The 22,282-nt window shown below is 50.2% G+C and overlaps 1 protein-coding gene across 1 annotated transcript in view; it reads right to left on the bottom strand.

Moving 5' to 3' along the window:
• PIH1D2 (PIH1 domain containing 2) overlaps nt 1–22,282 on the bottom strand; it is a 262,948-nt gene that overhangs the window by 204,135 nt on the left and 36,531 nt on the right. The window contains exon 2 of the mRNA XM_078682300.1: nt 13,431–13,647. Within this exon, the coding sequence (XP_078538426.1) occupies nt 13,431–13,610 (180 nt within the window). The 5' untranslated portion in view covers nt 13,611–13,647. The remainder of the gene's footprint in view (nt 1–13,430; nt 13,648–22,282) is intronic.

Raw genomic sequence — 22,282 nt, 5'->3', positions numbered from 1 at the left:
GTCCACGCCGAGGAGAAGGAACTCGACTAATGGAGGTTGGCAGAGGATCTCAAGACGCAGGACACTGAGTGCCTCGCAGAGACCGGGTTCGCCCCTGATCAGAGCTGGGATGGCAGAAGCACTTCGCACAGCGTCCCAGACTTCGGTGGTTGGGGAAGATGTAGCGGTGACCGCATGAAGTGGCTCCGGGGGGAGAATGAAAATGCATTACTGATGGAGCTGGCTTTGAGGGGGGGAGGCGGGCGCGGGGCGGCGAGGGAGGAGTGCTTGTGGCAGAGTCGCCCACGAAGGTATTTCCCCACAGACTTGTCCGGCAGGGGCAGGCCTGGGACTAATTGGACTACGAGAGGTGGAGAGGGAAGGGTTGGGAAGGTCCGTTTGGGATTCGAGTTGGGATGTGGGAGGAGGGGGTGAGGGGGTTGGGGAGTTTGGAGTCGGGGTTCTTGGGTTCCGGGAGGGGGGAGTTGGGGGTAGTTCTGTCCGGTGTTTCTGTCCTGTTCACTCAGTTTTGCCAGGGCTCACAGGCCGGTCTGGAAGTAGGCTTGCCGCTAACTGCTTTTGATCAACAGTGGCTGGTGGGTAACGTCCATAAGGTATGGCGGGTTTGAAAGTAGTGACTTTGAATGTGAAAGGGCTCAACAATCCCACAAAACGCAGAGCGATTCTTTCCTTGTTGGAGGCCTCACAGGCGGACATCTGTCTGCTGCAAGAAACGCACTTGCTGGCTGGTGACTGTCATAGATTACGGTCACGCTCCTTCCCTACACAGTTCTTCTCCTCCAATACCACTAAAACAGCAGGGGTAGCGATCTTGGTCTCTAAATCCTTTCAAGGTGAAGTGCTACACAAATTGGCAGAGCATAAAGGGCGGATGCTGGCATACAGATTTAAGTTGGGGCCTCTGTTATTCACGGTGGGGTCGGTTTATTGCCCTAATGAGCGTCAGGACCACTTCCTCCATGCCACTCTGTTAGATGTCACTGCGTCTCCCGACCGGCATCTCATTCTGGGGGGGGACCTGAACCTGGTGTTTGACTCCTCATTAGACAGATCAGCGCAGCGCTTTCCACAGACTGGGGAATTATCACAAACTATGAAAACACAGTTAGCTGAATTCGATATGCACGATCTTTGGAGGGGATTACACCCCGCAGACAGGGACTACTCGTATTTCTCGCACGCACACAAAACTTATGCTCGGCTGGACTACCTGTTGGTCTCTGGCCCGGTGAGGGACATGGCCACTGCCTCGGAGGTAGGGGTCATCTCCCTATCAGATCACGCTCCGGTCTCGGGGACCTTCCGGCCCCTGTCAACCCCAGTTCGGCGCGGGGTCTGGCGTCTTCGAGACACGCTTTTACACCGAAAAGTTGTGGTGCAACGTATCACCGAGGCGGTGGCTGACTTTCAACTTCATAACTCTAACCCCGACACTACGTTGGCGACACAATGGGGGGCGCTTAAGGCGGTCCTACGGGGAGAATTCATACTGATATCAGCGACCGAAAATAGAGAGAGGAAGGTTAAACGGGAAGAACTCACGCAAAAGGTCAGGGAATTAGAACAGGTACATCGGCGAACGGGGGCTCCTAGAATTTGGAAGCAACTGAAGGCAGCAAGAAAACTCTTGTCGTCGCTGGACATAGACAGAGCTGAATATGCGGCTCTCCGTTTGAAGCACGCTTATTATACAGGAGGGGATCGTTGTGGCCGGTTACTGGCGGCTAAGCTCAGAATCGCACATCAATGCCGTCGAGTTAAAGAACTTACGGTACCGGGAGGGCGCACGGTTACAGAGGACTTCGATATAGCTGAGGCCTTTCGACAGTTCTACTCTGAGCTCTATGCGGAGGACAGCACGCCGACTGGGGACCCTGATGACTATCTTGATTCGGTGACTCTCCCATCCCTAGCTCGAGTGCAAACTGATCACTTGGACCGGGAGATTAGGATAGAAGAGGTTATTGCAGCAATCGCTAGGCTGAAACTCGGGAAAGCCCCGGGACCAGATGGCTACACCACCCTTTTTTATAGGACTTTCTGTGCTACTTTAGCTCCAATTCTGACCAAGCTGTTTAACTCTTTCGCCTGCCCCGGTGCTATCACACCGGATCTCCTGCAGGCCACGGTGTCAGTAATACCTAAACCGGGGAAGGACAGGGCCCAGTGTGGATCGTATAGACCGATTTCCCTCCTTAATGTGGATCTTAAAATCTACACGGGGATCTTAGCGGCGAGATTGGCGCAGTATCTCCCCGGACTGATTGAACCGGATCAGTCTGGCTTTGTCCCTGGCAGGCAGACGGTGGATAATACCAAGCGGTTGGTACACATACTGGAAAAGGCTTCGCGAATCCCCGGGGAAAGGATGCTCCTTTCGGTCGATGCCAAAAAGCGTTTGACCGGGTGCATTGGCCTTATCTTGAGCAGGTGATGACTCGAATGGGTATAGGGGAGAAATTCAGAAGCATGGTCTTTAATTGTTATAAGTTCCCGTCGGCTACGGTGCGAGTCAATGGCTGTGGATCAAAGCGCTTCTACATTGAGCGCGGCACGCGACAGGGATGCACACTGTCCCCTCTCCTCTTCGCCCTCTACATGGAGCCTTTTGCCCAGAGGGTGAGACAAAACCCAGACGCCCTTGGGGTGCGGATGGGGGGTTATACCCATACGGTCAGCCTATACGCGGACGATGTTATTTTCACTCTGGAGGATCCGCAACGGGCTTTGCCCGTGTGTATGGCAGAGCTCGAGGCTTTCGCGGGGGCAGCTGGGTTTAAGATGAACATGGGAAAATCCACGGCGTTGGATGTTTCCCTGACACCTGGGACGAGAGAGGAGTTGCAGAGGCGGTTCCCGCTCAAGTGGTCACGGAACCACGTGCCGTATTTAGGTATCCTGCTGGCTCCCACGCTGCCGGCGATGGTGGCAGTTAATTATGAGACGCTGGGCCAGAAGGTGAAGGAGGAACTGGGGAGGTGGAGCAAGGGGACGATATCGTGGCTAGGCAGGATAGCGGCGCTGAAGATGACGGTGCTTCCACAGATCCTGTATCTCTTTCGAGCACTCCCGCTGCAGCCCCCCAAAGGCTGGATCCGGATGATGCAGACAGCACTGTCCCAATTCATCTGGCAGGGCCGTAAACCCCGAATGAAGAGAGCGTTGACGACTTTAGCGCCAGAGGCGGGGGGACTGGGAGTCCCTGACCTTCACAAATATTTCCAGGCGTCACAGTTGAGGTACCTGGTGGAATGGAGCAGGTGGGAGTCGGATAAGCATTGGCTCTTCCAGGACCAGGCGGTGGCTGGTCGGCCCTTGCAGGAAATCCCGTTCCTGCGTAGACAACACAGACCCCCGAATCTCTACGCTTCCCATGTTACGAGGGTGCCGTTGAGGATATGGGATGCTGCTAGTGTCCGCTTCGAGCTCACCTCGTTCCCCTCTCCGTTCACGCCTATTGTGGACAACCCAGACTTCACGCCTGGGACGGAACCGGGAGCCTTTGCGCACTGGCGAGAGAAGGGGTGCAGGGCACTTTTTCATGTGTACGGTGGGGATGGGGTCCTCCCCTTTGAGGACCTTAAGGGGAGCTACCACCTGGCCGAGGCGGATAGGATGAGATACTGGCAGGTCAGACATTGGGCACTACACCCCCAGGTACGGGAGGCCGCGGACAGGAATCTGCTCCCTTTTGAGAGATGGATGGCGACGCGCACGTCGGATGCAAAACTCATATCTGATTTGTATAAAATGCTTCAGCCACCGCCCACACACATCTATAATCCGGGTAGAGAGAGATGGAACAAGGAACTGGGGAGAACACTTAGCCACAAGGAATGGGAGCAAATCTCACACCGGGCACGACATTCTGCTTATCATGTGGGGCTGACTGAAACCTTCACCAAGGTGTCAACGTACTGGTACCACACTCCCGAGCGCCTGCACGAGATGAATAGGCTCATAGACACTGCATGTTGGCGCGCTTGCGGGAACACTGGGACACTGACGCACATTTTATGGGACTGCCCGCTGATACAGGGTTACTGGAAGGAGGTGATCGATGAAATAGACAAATGTTTTGACATAGAGTTACCCCGCTTCCCGGCTTATACCCTGCTGGGCCTCCCTAACGCCTTAATGTACCCGTTGGAATCCCGGAGAGGGAGACACATTGCCATCGCTTTGGGCTCGGCTGTACAGAACATTCTACTACACTGGCGCACCTCCACCATTCCATCAATCACAGGTTGGCTACACCGGCTGTGGCATGTACTGGGTATGGAAAAAATATCGCTCACTCTGGCAGGGGAGGTCGACCAATTCGAGGAGCTGTGGCAACCATTCCATGCATTACTGGCTACTGAATTCAGGGAGCTTACGTGCCCAAGATACCTGAGGCTCCTTAGGCTTACACCACCGATCACTTGAATGTCCAGCATGGCGAGGGAGGCACTCCATGCGCAGTAGGGGTGGAGACAGTGGGACAGGATCTGTGCGTTTCTGTGATATTCTTTGCGCAACACCGGACAGGGGGCGGGGGGGCGGGAAGGAGGGTGGGCGTGGGTGGCTGTTGGGATAGTTTGTTATGTTAAAAGTGAAGTGCAGCAGGGTTGATATTTGTCTTTTGATACTTGCTTGGACTCAAGGCTCGAGGAAGCCGTCTCTGGCGGTTCTCGCCTAACCGGGACTGTTAAACTTTGCAGGTGGCGGGGTGCTCAGGGGACAGCATTATTTCTGACGCCATACACTGTCTTTTTATGCCTGGTTTCCTTCCTATTTTTCACTGCTGTACTGCTGTGCTTTATTAATAAAATACTTTAAACCTAAAAATGAGGATCAAGGCTTCCGCCTCAGGACGCACTCAAGCACCCTGTCAATCGGTGCTTGCGTGGGCAGTGATCTTTATACCTCCAAGGGCGGGAGGGGCCGAACGCTGGTCCGTTCGCCTGCTCCTCAACCAAGATGGTGGCCGCACAGTTGTTTTACAGGAAAGAGCCTGTGCTTTAAATCATATTACCAGGGCCGCAGTAGGCTGTGCCTGGATCATGGCTGAGCTCAGACCAGGGAACATGGAAAGGGGAGGGGTTCATCCACAGCAGAGGCAAGGGGAGGCCCTCAGTGAGCACTATAAGGCTGCCCTACTCTAGCGACAGCTGTTGTGCATGTCTTACCAAATGCTTTTCTGACACATTCCAGCTGGAGACAGCTTTCCCAATGTAGGGCCTGGGGGCAAGCTTAGTGTCAAAGTGCAGTGCAGAGAGACATTATATGATCTCTCCATGACTGGGTTGGTACGATCACAATCTAGTACCACCTGACTTAAAATCGTTGTTCCTCAGAGCTGAGACAGGAGTGCAGTCAGCATAAAATCACCCTCTCTATGCATGGGCCCACAAGTGAGGCACCAGCTGTCTTGTTCAAACATCTAGTCTTCTGGCTTTTCTGTTGCAGGCCAGAGAGGCTGTTTGTTCCATGAATGGGCCCAGATAGAGGCTGGTCAAGGAATAGGATTTACAATGATCCGACCTTAGTTGCCATGAGTGTGAATGAGCTGAAAATGGAAAATAAATTCAGCGTTGTTCAGTGCAGGTGGCCCCAAAGAGATGCAGATGCTGTGCAACAGATATAGATGCAAGGTACAGCATTAACAGATATAATCACTGTGCCAACAGATAAAAAGTGTAGCAGCATATGAAAGGTGCATCACTATCGTCGACCTACCCTAGAACTGTTTAAAAAACAGACATAACCGGCATATGTTAATTTCAACGCTATTGACTAAATTGCAGGTAATATAGGCGAGACCTCCCCAAAGACAGCCCAGTAGGACGTCTGGAGTACCGACGGGAAGAGCGAACCTCCCATTACCTGCGCTGTGGCCAGGTGAGGTGGAGCTTTTCTCTCCTGCCACATTGTAAGGAGAAGGATGATCGAAGTAACACTCAGGTGATAAAAAACCTTTTTACACTTGTTATTTAGCAGTACCGCTAATGGTCCTGATGAAGCAGTTGGATACCCTTTGGCTCCGTATAGTCTGCAGAAACATGTTGACCTAACACACTCATTAGTAGTCATTTGTTGATACTACTATCTTCGCACTCTTTTATTGTTTTGGGAGTGAAGAGGTGCACATTAAAGTTCCTTACCCCTTCACTATCCAATTTTATCTACTGAAACACACTTTTTCACTTATTGATCTCTCCACGTTCTTTGCACTGCTTTACAGTTGTCACCTGACACCCTCACACACCATAGGAATCACTGGGCCACACAGGTCAGATTAGGCTTATACATCTGCCAATCCGCTGTGGGTATATAATTTTACCTTCATGGTGTGAAGGACCCCAGATGATGAAGGGCGGTCTTGGTCGATGACTGATGGGAATTTTTTCACAAAGAAGGAATACCCTAGGCGTGGTTACACTAGTTTAAGTTATTAGCTGAGCTCACTCCGTCTTCTCTTTTACAGATACATGGTCAGTTGTTTTTCTCTTTTTTTGACCCACTGCTACTTTTTGTTGGTCTAAAATATAGAAGAGCTCCCTGGCCCTTAATCACTGAACACGTAGCACAAATATAAATCTTGGTTCGTCCATGTGACCTCTTTAAATGCTGCATTTTTTGGGATTCCGGGAAGTTGTTTGCACACAACATGCTTTGCCGGAGAGGAGTTCGGGGTGACCTGTGCGTTATTCTATGCGTACTGTATCTGTAAGTAGGGACATAAAAAGCTCACCTGTGCCAGTGCCCCCTCCGCCGTCACATGGAGGGGAGCCGTTCCGCCCGTGGCCGTCCACATGGGCTCACCCGGGCACACCCCGTGCCATCTTCCACTCAGAGGGTGCTCTCTGTTGTGCCAGCTCTTGCGGCCCGTGAAGGAGCGTCCTCCTCCTCCAGTGTTTACACGCAGGCGTCTCCACCCCACAGCTCATCCCATTGTGTCTCCCTGCAGGCCTGGCTTGCAAGCAGTCGGCTATTTATCACGTCTTCCCCAGTGAGATGAGATCAGTATTTATTAGTTAACCCTTTCATGCACAAAGGCCTGCCGAGCTGCTCAAATCCCCCCTCCCCCTCTGATAGTGTGCTTTAGGTTTACTGTTGAAGCAAGACTGCAGTTGCTCACCTTATCTGCCAGTTACCCCCACAAGTACATAGTGACAGGCTGTTGCGTTACAGACTTAGGTTGTTGTCCTAACTTAGTCTGCCCCTTCCTTGGTGCCAACTCTGTTAATGTATGCAATGACTAGTCTTGGTACAGTCAGCCCTTTCTTTTTCTCTTTTCTAAACACATGTACATCTGTGTTTAGAAAACGAGATGCATTCATTATAATGTGCAATCTGATATTGCATCATACACATAAGTATTGACAGAAGGACATACAGTCCTGAGACTAGCAAGGACTTACTCGTTTTGACACTTGGTGACACAACAAGAGTGAGAAAGATGTCCTTGCTGTAACTTCACACTGCAGAGAGGTCCTGCCGATAGTGGGTAAGAGAATAACTTCTCCACCAGGAGAAGGTCCGCAGTTAATTTCTGTTTCTCCGGTGATAGGCAGTCTGGTGTGTCTACATGCAGAAAGGCGGGCTACTGTGTCCATGTGGGGTGCTTGATAAAAGGGGGAGGCTGTGTCGTGCACGCTGGTCCCCGGCCATAAACAATGGCCGTATCCTGTGAACAGGGGCAACCGTAATAGCCCGAGCCCGAGTGATTAACTGAACCTTTAATCTCTATTGTTAAAATGGAGGACTTTGCTCCCAGCAGAGAATGGACCCCCGGGTGGGCCAAGTGCGCCTCTCATTAAAGAAACTGTAGCGCAGGGGAGGTGGAGAGTCAACTGCACAGCTGGAAGCACTCTAACCTACCAGATAGCAGAGCTGGATTGGGATCACAGAGCCTTCTGCAGTGATCTTTGTGCAGCTGGCAAGCTTGATTTGGTTTAGGTGAAAGAACTGATTTTCATTTTCCTAATGCCATCAATCAACCCAGGAGGGGAGCGGATGGCGGGCAGCAAAGCAACGGACGTTGAAAAGAGAGCAGGACGAGCATGCAAAGCCAGGAATTGCAGGATGAGGGAGAAAGGGAGCAAACGCCACCATGAACAGCGGTAGGGTGAAAAGTTTCATTGGATTTACCGATGCCTAGCTCGGATGCTGGTTTGTACTGCTTTGGCTCCCTCAAGTGGCCAAAAGGTGCAAGTGGCCAAGTGCTGAATAAAATTTGAAAAAATCAGCACTCGGTTTAAACCGGGTCCGCTGATTTGCAGTCGATAGGGTAATGTCAGGCAGAGTCGGTTTTAATTGATTTCCGGACAGCCTAAACATACCCCACAAAGAGTTGGTTGTCCACCCGGGAACTATTTTATGGCTTCAAGGTAGAACACCACCACTCTGGGCAGTAGTGGTATGGGTGGAAAGGAGTAGAAGAGGCCTGACCTCCACTAGAGAAAGAGAGTCTCCGAGCGAGAACCGCTACGGAAACTACAGCGTGCAGAACTGCTGTCATTGCACGTTCTTGGTGGTGGCGAACAGATTTAACCCACAGCTGGAAGAGACAGTGCACCATCTCCGGATGGACGACACCATTCGTGATCCACTTGGCACCTTTGGCGGAGTTTACCTGCCCTGGCATTCAAAGAGCCTGCAAGTTGTTGAACCACCAGGGAAATGCCCTGACGTTCCAGCCATCTCAAGAGATGCAGGGCCTCTTGACAGAGAGTACACAAAACCACACCACCCTGCTTGCTGCAGTACCACATGGCAGTGGTGTTGTCCGTGAATACCTGCACCAGCCTATCCTTGACGGAGGGCAGAAAAGGCTTTTAATGCCAACTGGATTGCCCGTTGCTCCAGTAGGTTTATGTGGAGTCTGGACCCTGCCGGAGACCAGAAGATTCTGATCTCCATTTCTCCCAAATGTCCGCCCTGTTAGATCTGGCACCATTGGTGTGGGTCTCCCTTCCATTTTTCACTGCTGCCTCCTGTGTTTTTGCTGGTCTCGATGCTTTGGGCACTTTGCCACTGCTATGCAGGGACACAAGGACTTCACCACCAGTTCCCCCTGAGTCCCCTGGCTGGGAGTTCTACCTGCAGTGAGGTACCTGCTGTTGTTTGGGCCCTCAGAGAGTGCGTGTCGCTGCGAGCGCGATGCAATGAGGAGAAGCGTGTCGCCGCCGCAGCAGTTGCAGCCGCATCGCCAAAGAAGCATGGGTCTGCCGCTGTTCGCCGTCGAATTGCAGATGAAGCATGTCGCATCCACAGAGAAGCGTGCCGCCACCGCAGATGTCGCCGTCGCATCACCAGAGAAGGGTGTCGCAGGGCCTGTCGCGGCTGCAAAGTTCATCGATTTCACCGCACGGCCGTCGGGCGTGCATGCATCGCATCCACGTTGTCGGATCGCATCAAGGACGCCATTTTGTTGCATCGCACCGGATCGTTGTATCACATCGAGGCACCATCTTGTCGCATCGTAACAGGAACACAGTAAGAAACCAACGCATCATCTGCTCTCCGGTAACGAACCAACGCATAACCTCCCCTGCGCTGAAGTAAGGAGCCGATGCATCACCTCCCCCGAAGCAAGGAACCGACGCATCACCTTCCCTGCGACCCTTTTGTTTGGTTTGCGTGATGCATCCAAGGTACTTTGAGAGTAAAGTGTTGTGTTTACCATCTACATTGAACTAAGCTATTTCTCCCATTTAAAGTCTTAGTTTGGATTACTGTATTGTGGATTTTTGTCGTTTGGTCTTGTGTTAAGTCTAGTAAACATTACTTATTTTTCTAAACTGGTGCGGTGTCCATTTGTAGTGATTTCATTGTGTTACTGTATGTTTTCACAAATGCTTTACATGCTGCCTCTGAGATAAGTCTGTTGGCTTGTGCCAAGCTGCCAAGGGGGTGAGCAGGGGATATCCAGGAGTGTTTTCACCTTTCCCTGACTAGAAGCAAGGGTTCCTATTTGGACAAAGGTGCTAACCATTGCAACTAGAGACCCCCATTTCTAACACACCCTATCCCAGGAGTGATGGATTGGTCTCCACTGTCAAATCTAGTTGGGGAAAGGGGGGGGGGATCTGCTGCTGACCCAATGGCTGTTCTTTAACCACCACTGCATATCTTTTGGAGTTCCCTCCGAGATTGGAGAGATTCCTCTGATGCTGCACCCACTGGAACTTAAGGTTCCACTGCACAGCCCGCATATACCAGCATGCATGTGTCACAAGAACGATGCAGGAGGCCATGAGGTCCAGCAGCTTTGGAGTCAGTCTCACTGAAATCCAGGACAGAGGCTGAAACACTGGTTTTCAGAGCCTGAATATGCTGGACTGACCATTCAGGAGGATAGGCCAGTAACTGCACTGTGTCCAGAACAGCTTCGATGAAAGGAAGTGTCCGAGAGGGAGACCGGTCTCACTTTGGCACATTAATAGTATACCTCAGCAAGCAGGAGGTCCGCTATAGTCTGATGGTGGGAGACAACCACATGGGGCGAGCTCGCCTTTAACAGTCAGCCCTCGAGAGACTGGGGAAGGTTGGCAACCCTGATCTCCGCAGATGAACTGCAATAACCGCCATCCATTCTCCGGGGTCCAGGGCAGACAGGACTTGAGCATTTTGAACTTCTCCTTCTTGAGGAAGAATTTGAGAGGGCGCAGATCTATGATAGGACAAAGGCCTCCATCCTTCTTGGGCACCAGAAAGTTGAGGGAATCACAACTACAACCTACTTCTGGCATTGATACCCTCTCTATGGCTCCCTTGGCCAAGGGAGCTGTCACTTTCTGACAAGGATAGATGGCTCCCTGTCAGCCTGTTGAAAGTGGGTGGCATGGGTGGATGGGTAGTCATGAAGTGGAGAGAGTAGCCCCTACGGGCAATCTGAAGAACCCAGCGGTCTGATGTTATAGACCTCCAGCAGGGGTGGTGATCCTGTCTCCCACTGGGAGCCCAGGGGGGCTGGACTGGCCTGAACTCTGGCTGCCCAACCCACGGGGTCTGTGGGTACCCTGTTCTCGGACATGCAGAGGCTGAGAAGCTTGCGGGTGGTGGTGGCTGGGCTGGTAAAGACGTGGCTAGAAACCCATTCCGTGACCATGAAAGGAGCGAAATACGGACTGGGGTTGGCAGGTGGCCATTGAAAGGCCAGAGGACCTGGCTGTAGCTCTGCTATTCTCAAAGAGCTCCAGTGCGGAGTCCGCCTTGCCTACGAAGTGAGGGGAGCCATTAAAGGGCATGTCTATAAGCGACGCTTGGGCTCCCTCAGAAAGCCAGGAGTGGTGCAGTAAAGCCACATACGAAGAACCGCTCTGCCCAATGAGTCGGTCATGTCCAGTCCCTCTCGAATCGTGAACGTAGCTGCATCTCTTCCACCATACATAGCTTGAGTGAGTATGGCCAGGGCCTCTTCCGGGAACACAGGCAGCACCTGCGCAACTCAATCCCACAAGGAATGGAAGTAACAGTTTAAAAGGTATGCATTGTTTACAAATAGCATACCAGGCTGGTGGAAGAAAACCCTTTCTTTCCTAAGGTGTCCAACCTGTTGGCCTCCCTATCTGGAGGGGTGGTTTGGAATGCGCTAGGATTTACATGGGAGATGGAAGCTAGGACCACCAAGCTCTCCGGGGTAGGGTGTTGTGTGAGCAAATTGGCGTCCCTTGGGGCAGGGAAGTGGCAGCGGGCAATCATCCTGTGCACAGGAGCCCCTGTGCAGGATTTGGACCAAGTCCCCCACTGGACATCCGTGAGAGCTTCATTGAATGGGAGAAGCAGTTTTGAGGGGTTAGCTCCCGGCTGAAGCACCTCCTTCAAGAAGTTAGTCTTGATTGACACTGAGGGTAGGCGAAGGGTCAGGACCTCGGCCACCCTTCTCATCACCATAGCAAAAGAAGCCCCCTCCTATGTAGCCAACGTAGGGAGAGACAGCATGCAAGTATCTAGAGAGGTGTCCAGTCCACAGGCCTTCACCAATTCCACACAGCAGTCAATGTTGGAGTCTAGGGGCTGGCATTCTTCAGGGTCCAGCGACCCCTTCCAATTATCCCAGAGTCCTGGCCCATAAGAATAGGGCTCGGGCTCTGGCCTGGAAGGCATGGCTCCAGTTGGCGGATGACACCCTCTCGCTCAGTGTCAGAGATTAGAATGGGGATGGCACTGCCAGGGGGCACCAGCAGCATCGGCACAGGGGCTGGGGAATGTCGAGGTGCTAGTCCGGATCCATCTATGAATCCAAGGGGCCCGACTGGAGCCAGAGGCAGAGAACCAGTGGGGGCCCCTACCGAACCCATGGGGCAAGAAGATGCTCCAGCAGGAATGGGCTGCCCACATATGAGGTGCATGGCCTCACAGAACTTAGGGAGTTGGGTGGGGGTCGCTGCGGCTCCTGGAAACTTGGGAGGCACAGGCTCAACCATGGAGCCAGGCCTTGAATGACGATGCTCGTCCGATGACTGACGGATGGGCGAAGCCCTCTTCGACTTCTTACTCGTCTTGCGCTTTTGGGACTTTCCGGACGACCTGGAAAGATACGAGGATCTCGGGCTCCTTGACCAATTCTGGGACCTTCCACTGGAATAAAGACCATCGTGGTTGCACGTCGGGTGCCAAGGAGCTTGAGGGAGCACTTCCTCAAGGCCTTGGGGTGCATGAGGTGGCAGTCGACGCAGGTCGTTGCATTATGGAGGCGCTTAAGGCATCAGCGGCAAACAAGATGTGGGTCGGTCACAGACATCTGCCGATGACTGGCGCAGCATGGCTTGAAGCCAGTCTTACTAGTACATGTCCTGCCATATCAAGAGAAAAATCTTAAAAAGACTGTGACAAAAAGTCGAAAAAGGTCAGTAAAAAATTGACTAGGGTTAGCTCTTTCCAGATCTGCAGTGACTGGGGCAGAAAGAAAAGAACTGACATCAGTGCGCCTATATAGGCACTGCGCACGTCACGTCCGGCGCGGCCGACAGTGCCACACAGAGCCAAACAACGCTACCTAATGGCACACAGCAGTTATGCTAGCGAAAAATGTAAGGCTACAGTCTGATGCCTGGGTGTGAGGAATCTGCGGATAGAAGTCTATCAGATTACATTTTTTAACTTCTCTGCTAAGTTTTCACCTCACCTCTTGCACAGCATGAAGCATTTCCAATATTCATGAAAGAATGTTTGAATACCTATGATTGGCACCTCAATCCACCTTAGCTCATTAAGGTACTATTGCAACAACAGCTTCTTAAATGGATAATCTAGTACCCCTTAGTGGTGGGGCTCTCCGTGGCCAAGTACATCTCGAAAACACAACTTTATAAATCACCCTTCACACTGGAAAAATGTGCAAAAGGGATTACTTTTCACTGTACAGCCAGAGCACTATTTTCAATCACATGCACCTCACAACTGTGAGAAAAACAGTTTTCAGCAATGACTATTCCTACCAATATCTTGGTATGCAGTGATATGTGAGGCTCAGGTGGGGTGCACTGTTCCTTAGCATCCCTCAGTTGACGCTGTATAAATGTCTTATATGCTGCAGGGTCACTGTCTGCCAAATCATCCAGCATACTCCAGAACTGCTCCACGTGCTGTAGGACATCTCGTGAGGAGCCAGCTTCCATTAGGAGCACACACTGTTCTCCCAGGGCTAAAATGTACCTACAAAACATATCAATGACAATTAAAAAAACAAAACACTTTTTTAAATTCAATAGTTGTCTTCTGCATTCTAGCCAAGGCAAACATTTGCTATGCTTTAGTTTATACCATGACTAAAGACCTGCGTGGTGAGGATGCAGCTTGTTGCTTGGGGAAAGACGCATGCTTCCATCAGCTTTACATTTAAGAAAATGGAAACGGCATGAGCAATTCCTCAGGAGAAAACATTTTCTGGATCGTAAAATAATCAACATATAAACAAGCTCTAAATTTTGAGGGGAGGGACTACAGAGGGTACACGTTGTCAAAGAGGCAAACTTGCCCACCAACATGCTGAAGGGCATACATCCTTAGGAAGTGCCTCTAAAAGCATTTGTGTCCTGCTTGAGTGGAAAGAGCCATTACCTCGCATGGATTTTAAGGTTGGCTAGAAGTAAAGGGAGGTAAGGGTGATTTTAAGGTTCAGGACTGGGTGGAGGTAAATGGAGGGGAGGTTGACTCGAGGGCTCATGGGTGGGTATAGCTAAAGGGAAGTGAGGGTGACTGGAGAGCTTTGGGGTGGGTAGAGGTTAAGGCAGGTGAGGGTGACCTGAGGGTTCAGGGGGTGGGAAGAGATAAAAGGGATGTGTTAAATCCGTCATCCTTAGGGTGGACATCCCCTAAACATATTGCCTTCACCCTTCGATACCGTTCCTCATCAGCTTCTCCTTTCCCGCCTTTCTGCCATTGGCATCTCGGGGGCTGTGCTTTCTTGGCTGGAGTCCTTCTTGGACACTCGCACCCAGCAGGTTTGGATGCCCCCTTTTTCTTCCTCGGCCAAGGAGGTCACAACAGGAGTCCCCCACTTTGAGCCCCCTGCTCTTCAACATCTATTTGACTCCTCTGATCTCACTGGCGGAGTAGCTGGGGGCCAAAATTATGGCCTATGCTGACGACACCCAGCTTTTATTTACCTGGAACAGCCCCAATCTGCGCACGGACACCGCGCAGAACTGCCTCTTCGCCGTGTTCACATGGCTTGCGCATGCCAAGTTAAAATGCAATGAGGGGAAATCAGAAGTCCTCCTATATGGCCAATTTCCTCCTAACTTTGTGGAGGCCCTGTGGCCCTCGGATTTTCCCCGGCCACTGTCGGAGGGAGGCCCGGTAAAAAATTTGGGGGTAGGTTTGGGGAAGACCTTCGATTCTCGGATCACATCACAAGACTTACTGGTGTCTGTTTCGGCACACTTAAGTCTCTCAGTCGTTTTTTCCTTCTGCTCCCTCAGCCAGCTGAAGGAAATGGTGGCCCGGGCACTTATCCTGTCTCGCTTAGATTGCGCTAATGCACTTTCTGAGCATCCCTGGCTATTTATTGAACAAACTCCAACTGATTCAAAATGCGGCGGCCAGACTCCTATTGAACATCTCCAAGAGAAACAGCATAAGGTCACGTCTCCGTGACCTCCACTGGCTTCCTGTGGCCCAGAGGGTGCAGTTTAAGGCCCTTATCTTAGCACATAGAGCCTTGCACGATTCAGGTCCCTCCTACATTAGGAAGCGAGTATCCTGCCTCGCACGTCTGATGGCTACCCCCCGCTTTTGCCGCTCCAGACTTGGGGGTCAGTCACTCTCGGTCATGGTAGCAGGGCTTTGGAACAACCTCCCAGTTGCCCTACGCCATACTCACATACTCATGGCTTTTAAGAAACTGCTAAAAACCCACTTTTTCAAACACGTTTTTCTCTAAGCTTCCCTCTCACACGCACAAGTTAAAGGGTTGGACATGTGCTTTTAAGTTTTATATGTCCTGATATCAAAAAACTCAAATTAGTTTTTTACTACTGTGAGGCCTACCTCGCCCATAAGAGAACATTGGGTTACCTTATTATATTTTAATGAGTGCTAACTTTTGATTGGGAGCAGGTAGGAAAGTCATGTCTAGAGTCTGAGAAACTGTAATCTAAAATCAACTTTAATGTAAAGTTGGATATTAAGTCCCAACTTTGAAAATGCCACTTTTAGAAAGCTGTCATTTTACTGTCCTAACTAATTTACTGCCTGAAGCTCGTTCCTGGGTCACTTGAGTAGGTTTGAATGGAAGTTGGCCTTTGTATATTTTTCCAGATAGCCACACAATAGAGAGACTAGGTGTGCCTGCATGAGCCATCACTGGCAGGATGGGGAGGTGGAGCTCTGCACAGCCCCACTTACACACCAATAGGCAGGGCCCTGCTCACACATAAACTTCATGCTAGCCCATTGTGCCTGTAGATAGGCTGGAGGGAGGCATGAAAATCAAAGCACTTTTGGAAGAAGGAATCTTTAGAAACTTCTCTTATTTCAAAGGAGGTATCAGGTATAAAACTAGGACTTTCAGACCCACTCCGTAGTTCACTTTCTGGACCTGGGGATGGACTTTAAGTGTACTGTCTGAAGCTGTGCGCTGCTGTGTACTTCAGTAGACTGCTATGCTGCACCAAGAAGGACTGCTTTGCTGCCAGAAGCCTGCCCTGAGCCCCCGGAGGGCTGCCATGCTGCAGCGTACTGCACTTCTCCTTTAACAGAGGACTACCAGAGTGATTACAATGGCTAGTTGGCTGGTTTCCTGATCAGAGCTTCAGGGAGAGAAAAAGGTCCAGCCATCTTCAAACCACACTTGGACCCATCGCAGTAGCTCCTGTGACATTCTTATACGCAGGAGCAAATCCTGTTCAGGGGCTCCTTGCAGAAGGGGTATCCGGCCTCATGCAACCCTCGTCAGCTACAGCTTCATTCCGCTGGCGATCTTCGACTACCACAAAAGAAACTAAGTCCGAAGTAAAAAGAACAAATGATGGACGGAATGCTGAACAATGCGTCACAAAGAGAAGCAGGGTCAAGACTGATTTGCATGTGGCTGGGTCTGAACCGGGGTGGCCTGGTGAGCAAAAAAACAATGGATAAAACCTAGATCTTTGTGACTGGGGTGAATGTTTGCATTGTTCAGCATTCCGTCAATCATTTTTTCTTTTTGCTTTTGTTGCCCCAAGAGGGAAGGGTTTGTCCTGACATGGGTCCCGTGCTCACTGTGCCCCTGGATACAAGCTAGCCTGGCTGATGAGTGGTGATGTTCCGAAACCGGTCCTTGGATGCTTTTTCCCCAGTACTTGGCTGTACGGGTTGGACGGTTTCTATGAGGAGCAAGGTCAAGACTGATTTGCATATGGCTGGGTCTAAACTGGGGTGGCATGGTGAGCAAAAGAACGATGGATTAAACCCAGATCTTTGTGACCAGGGGTGAATGTTTGCATAGTTCAGCATTCTGTCCATCATTTGTTCTTTTTGCTTTTGTCGCCCTAAGCGGCAAGGGCATACCCTGATGTGGGTCCCGTGCTCACTGTGCTACTAGATTCAAGCTAGCCTGGCTGAAGTGGGATGCTTGTTTCTGGTATAAGGAGGACCTGGCTGGGCAGTTCGGGCTGGACTGTTCCCATGAGGAGCAGGGTCAAGACTGATTTGCAAATGGCTTGGCCCAAACTGGGGGGGGCGTGGTGAGCAAAACAATGATGGATTAAATCCAGTTCTTTGTGGCTGGGTTTAATGTTTGCATTGTTCAGTAATCCATCCAACATTTGTTCTTTTTGCTTTTGTCACCACAAGTGGGAAGGGTATATCCAGACATGGGTCCAGTGCTCACTGTGACACTGGATTCATGCTAGGTGTGTTATAAGTGGACAAGGGAATCCAATTTGGATTGGTCAAGGACTTTGGGTACGTGTATTTTATACAAACAGTGGACCTCGCAGTAAAGCTAAGAAGAAGGGGTCAATACAGAAATGCAATGAGATGTAGATTAGTTTGTCCGTCCAGACAAGAATTCTTTAATATATTTGTGTTTAAGAAAAACAATCAAGTTGAACACAAATACTGTGACCATAAAAAAAGAAGAAAGAGAGGCTCATGCATTTCTAACCACTTGGAGACGAATAAACAGTTTACCAAGCCAATAAGAAAACAAACACATAGCACAATTAATTAAAAAAATACATAAGCCAGTGTCAAGGTGTGTACAGTCGACTGCGTTTCGATCCCTTAAAACCAAAGTACCACTTTACCCTTAAAGGGCATACAGTGAACGACATCAGATGGCTAGTCATCGGCACAATAAAACCCCAAAACCAGAGGCGCAGACATTGGCCAACTACTGAATAAGAAAGAATACAAATAGATTCTGCAAATTGGGAGCCTCCACGTGGGACTCAACCAAATGGAAGAATGGACTACTTTGTTGTAACTCTATGACCTTGCACTTCTCCTTGCATGCAAGTGACAACTCTACTGCTCGCTTATACCATAGTTTGGTATTATAGTACCTATTTGGATGGGTGTATGGACTATTTATAGGAATGTGCAACAGGTGCTATGAAAAGGGCAATGATTATATGTACTGAGACCAATTGATACCTTGAGAATATGTCTCTCTAAGTCTGCCAATTCTTAATTTCTATTTTTACCTCTGAACCTCATGGTATGCCTCAGAACATTGTTTTCAGATTTCGAATTTATATATTGGTCCTGTATATATTCTTTCCTTAATGGTGCAACCAGAAAGAATTTCAAAAGACCAATTTACCACACTGTGGCCGCATCTAGGCTCAAAACTTTTTTTTGCATATTTTATGTGCTTGAATACCGGGGATGCGATTGTTAATAATTTACATTACGATGCATTGAGGATTAGCTCACTTTACGAAGCAACTTGTAATTATTTCTGTGCTTGAGATCTTATCAGGATTGTAGTTGCAATTCCATATTATTGCAATTTTCCGAATCCTTAACATCCAAATATTAATTGCTTCTCACACCCTAGATCTCAATCCTTCACTCCAATAAGGCCGCTTCTTTTTGCACCCTTCTGTCATTCATACACTGCAGTCACTACGCAGCACTAACGGCACGGTGACGCGAGCTGACGCACCATGGATGCCTGCTACTTCTATCATCACAGCACTATACAGAGTTGTTGCAGAGCCAGAGCACGATTGGGTGCTACTTAAACGTTCCCTGATGACGCGCAGCGGTAACGCGCAGCGGGCGCGCCATAGGCACGCCGGAGGCTCGCCAGAGGCGAGCCCATCTTTGCCCATCAGTGACCATCAGGGGCCCGGGGCCAGAACCCCTGGTCCAATTCTGTCGTACACCAGAGGTGAGCTAATGGAGCTTAACTGCGGTAAGTCCCAACCTGCCCAGGGCTATATTCATGCGCTGGCTCGCGAGGGCTTGCTGCGTTCTCCCAGGACTACCACAGCGCGGGCGCGCCACGCTAAAGCTCAGGCGTTAAAGTTCGGTCTTCTGAACACGCGTTCGTTGCAGGGACACAAGCTGGAGGTCTTCTCATTATTGGAAGACAGAGAGCTGGATGCCCTTGCACTCACGGAAACGTGGCTGGAAGATTGCTCTATACCAGATTTAGTGGCGGCGCTGCCAGACAATTATTTGGCACTCCACTTCAATAGGGAGGGAGCCAAAAAAGGAGGGGGAGTAGCCCTCCTCTATCAAGCTCGTCTCCGCGCTGAAAGATTTCTATCAGAAACCATGGGGGGCGCTGAGATCTTAGGAGTCAAACTTAGACTGGGGGCGGCGTGTGTGGCGTTCCTGGTGGTCTATCGCCCGCCTGGGGCTTCACCGGACTTCCCTGTGCTGTTTATTAGACTGCTGCAGGATCTGCGGTCAAGATACGATAAATTGATTGTCGTCGGTGATTTTAATTATCACTGGGAGAAATCCCCTAAAGAAGGTCCAGCACTACTAATTGAGGAGGCAATCTCCTCCTTAGATTTCACTCAGCAGGTGAATGGACCGACCCACGAGAAGGGACACATGCTAGACTTAATTTGGACCACCATGCCAGCTCAGGACGCCACAGAGATTTTGCCATGTGTTTGGTCCGATCACTCATTAATAAAATGTAAAATCCTTCTGAACGGCCATCCGCCCAAGCTGGGTGAAGGTTGGAAAATGGCCCGAAAATGGAGAAATCTTGACGGAGACAGAATGAAGTCTTTCTTACAACAGTCTCCGCCACTTAAGGAGCAGGGCGCCAATGTCGATGCCCTTTGCGGACATCTTCACCACAAACTGGGGAGAGCCATTGAACTGGTGGCACCCCTTCGTAGGGTGAAGAAGGTGGATAGGGGAGTGGGGGCCCCTTGGTATAATGACTCCCTACGTGACATGAAACGTGGGGTGAGGAGGAAAGAACGTGCGTGGCGGAAGCAATACGACGCCACTGCTAGGAAAGATTACACGTCCTCCCTGGCGTCCTACAAATCAGCAATTCAAACCAGAAAGGCGGTCTTTTTCGAGGAGAGAATAGTGGCAGCTAGGAATCCACAGAAGGAAATCTTTCGGGTTTTGTCAGAACTCAGGACAAACAAGGAGCAAAGCACTGAGTTCACCCAACAAGATTGCCAGAAGTTCCAGGACTTCTTTGTGAGTAAGATCTCCGACATTCTGGGAGAAATCGCTGCAACTATAACCCTCGACTGTCCTAGCCCACCTGGTTATATTGCTCCGCTAGTTCTCACTCCGCTAGCTGAGTTCCCTTTCATTATGCAGAAGGAACTGACCAAGATCACGGACCGAGTTAAATCCGGTTCATTGGTGGATCCATGCCCGCCGGAAGTATTTAAGCTAGCTCTCCCGGGCATGGAAGAAGAAGTCTTGCATTTACTGAATACTTCTCTCCACACAGGACAGGTCCCTTTAGCATTCAAGGAGGCTCGATTGATCCCTTTGTTGAAGAAACCTGGTTCGGACACTAAGTGTCTAAAGAACTTCCGTCCTATTTCCCAGTTGCCTTTTCTGGCTAAAGTAATCGAGCAGCATGTGCTGGTATCGCTCTCTAAACATCTTGACAGTAATAACCTGTTGGAGGCCAATCAGGCAGGGTTCCGTGCTAATCATAGCACGGAACTAGTCATGCTATCGATTCTGGATGAATTGAGGAGTCGGGCTGATACTAAAACACCTAGCGCCCTGGTACTATTAGATCTCTCCGCGGCGTTTGACACCGTGTGTCATGAACAACTTTTGTCGCGGTTGAGGTCTTTTGGTATCAGAGGTACAGCCCTGGCTTGGCTTGCATCATTCCTGCAGGGCAGGACACAAAGAGTCCAACTGGGGGACATGCTTTCCACCTCCGCGCCTATTACCTGCGGGGTCCCACAGGGTTCTGCTTTGTCGCCCCTGCTCTTTAACATCTATCTGCAGCCTTTGATTGCCCTCCTGAATAGGATGGACTGTCTAGTCTATAACTACGCTGATGACACCCAGATCATTATCCGGCTTGAGGAAGGGCCAGGAGCGTCTACCAGGCTACAGGACATACTTAAAGCCACGGTTAATTGGATGTCTAAAAACTCCCTAAAAATTAACCCGGAGAAGACGGAAGTGTTGCCCATTTCCATCACGGGCAACCCCTGGAACGAGAGTTTCTGGCCGGTAGAGCTGGGTGTACCACCGAAGCCAGCGGTAGCAGTCAAAAGTTTGGGTCTGCACCTGGATGGGAAACTATCCATGGAAAAACAGGTTACGTCTGTAGTAGGAACCTGCATTGGTTTAATGCGGCAACTGAGGAAAATATCGGCACTGCTATCGTTCTCTACCCTGAAACAGGTGGTTTCAGCGACCATCTTGGCCAGATTGGACTATGGAAACTCCCTGTACATAGGGCTACCCCAGCGGTTGCTGGATAAGCTACAGGGGGTTATGAACGACGCGGCCAGGTTGATCTATAAGAAACCCAGGATGACCCACTCATCCCCGCTGATGCAGGAGCTTCATTGGCTCCCAATTCGGCAGAGAGTAGTTTTCAAGGGACTGTGCATAGTGCATAAGACGCTGTACGGAAATGCACCAAAATACCTTAAGTCCAGAATTTCACTCTATACACCGAGCAGGACTTTACGCTCTTCGGATGCTTCTCTTCTATCCCAACCCCGATTTAGATTGGCCACGGTGGGGGGACGTGCTTTCTCTAAAACACTCCCGGCTCTGTGGAATAAATTGACCCCAGATCTAAGGAAGGAGCGCAATTTGTTGACTTTTAGGAAAAAGCTAAAAACTGTTTTATTCAAACAGGCATGGAGCAGCCACTAAGCGCCCACCAAGATCAAGTAAGATGCTCAGCCCCACTGGTTAATTTGGACAACCAGCGCTTAGAGGCCCCGGTGGCTATAACGCGCGATACAAATCAAATAAATAAATAAATAAATAAATAAATATACCACATTGGCACACTACCGGTGGTCCGACAATCACTTGATTTATCGCTCGCAATTCACTCCCAACGTGGATACGGGTCTCGCCATTCAGATCGTCTAGCCGGCCATTTGGTAAGTTGGCACTTGACCCTTTCGGTGCAGATTTAAAATAAATGCCGGCCTCCTGCTGCATACAACCGACACAATACATTATTGCCCTCTAAGATCGCCAGCCCTGGCTTATCAATTTAGTATTTTCCTGGGATTACAACTTAAATTTAATTCACCGGATCACCTAAGTGGTAAGAACCATCCACTGATCACTAGTCATGACACAAGTCTCTTGCACTTGTACCTCTCACACTCCTTGTTTTATTTTTTACAGGACCTCCATGTTGCAAGCGCTATCG

This window comes from Lissotriton helveticus, chromosome 3_1 (assembly GCF_964261635.1).
Source record: "Lissotriton helveticus chromosome 3_1, aLisHel1.1, whole genome shotgun sequence".
NCBI classification, from domain to species: domain Eukaryota; kingdom Metazoa; phylum Chordata; class Amphibia; order Caudata; family Salamandridae; genus Lissotriton; species Lissotriton helveticus.
This window is presented reverse-complemented; position numbering and strand designations above follow the sequence as displayed.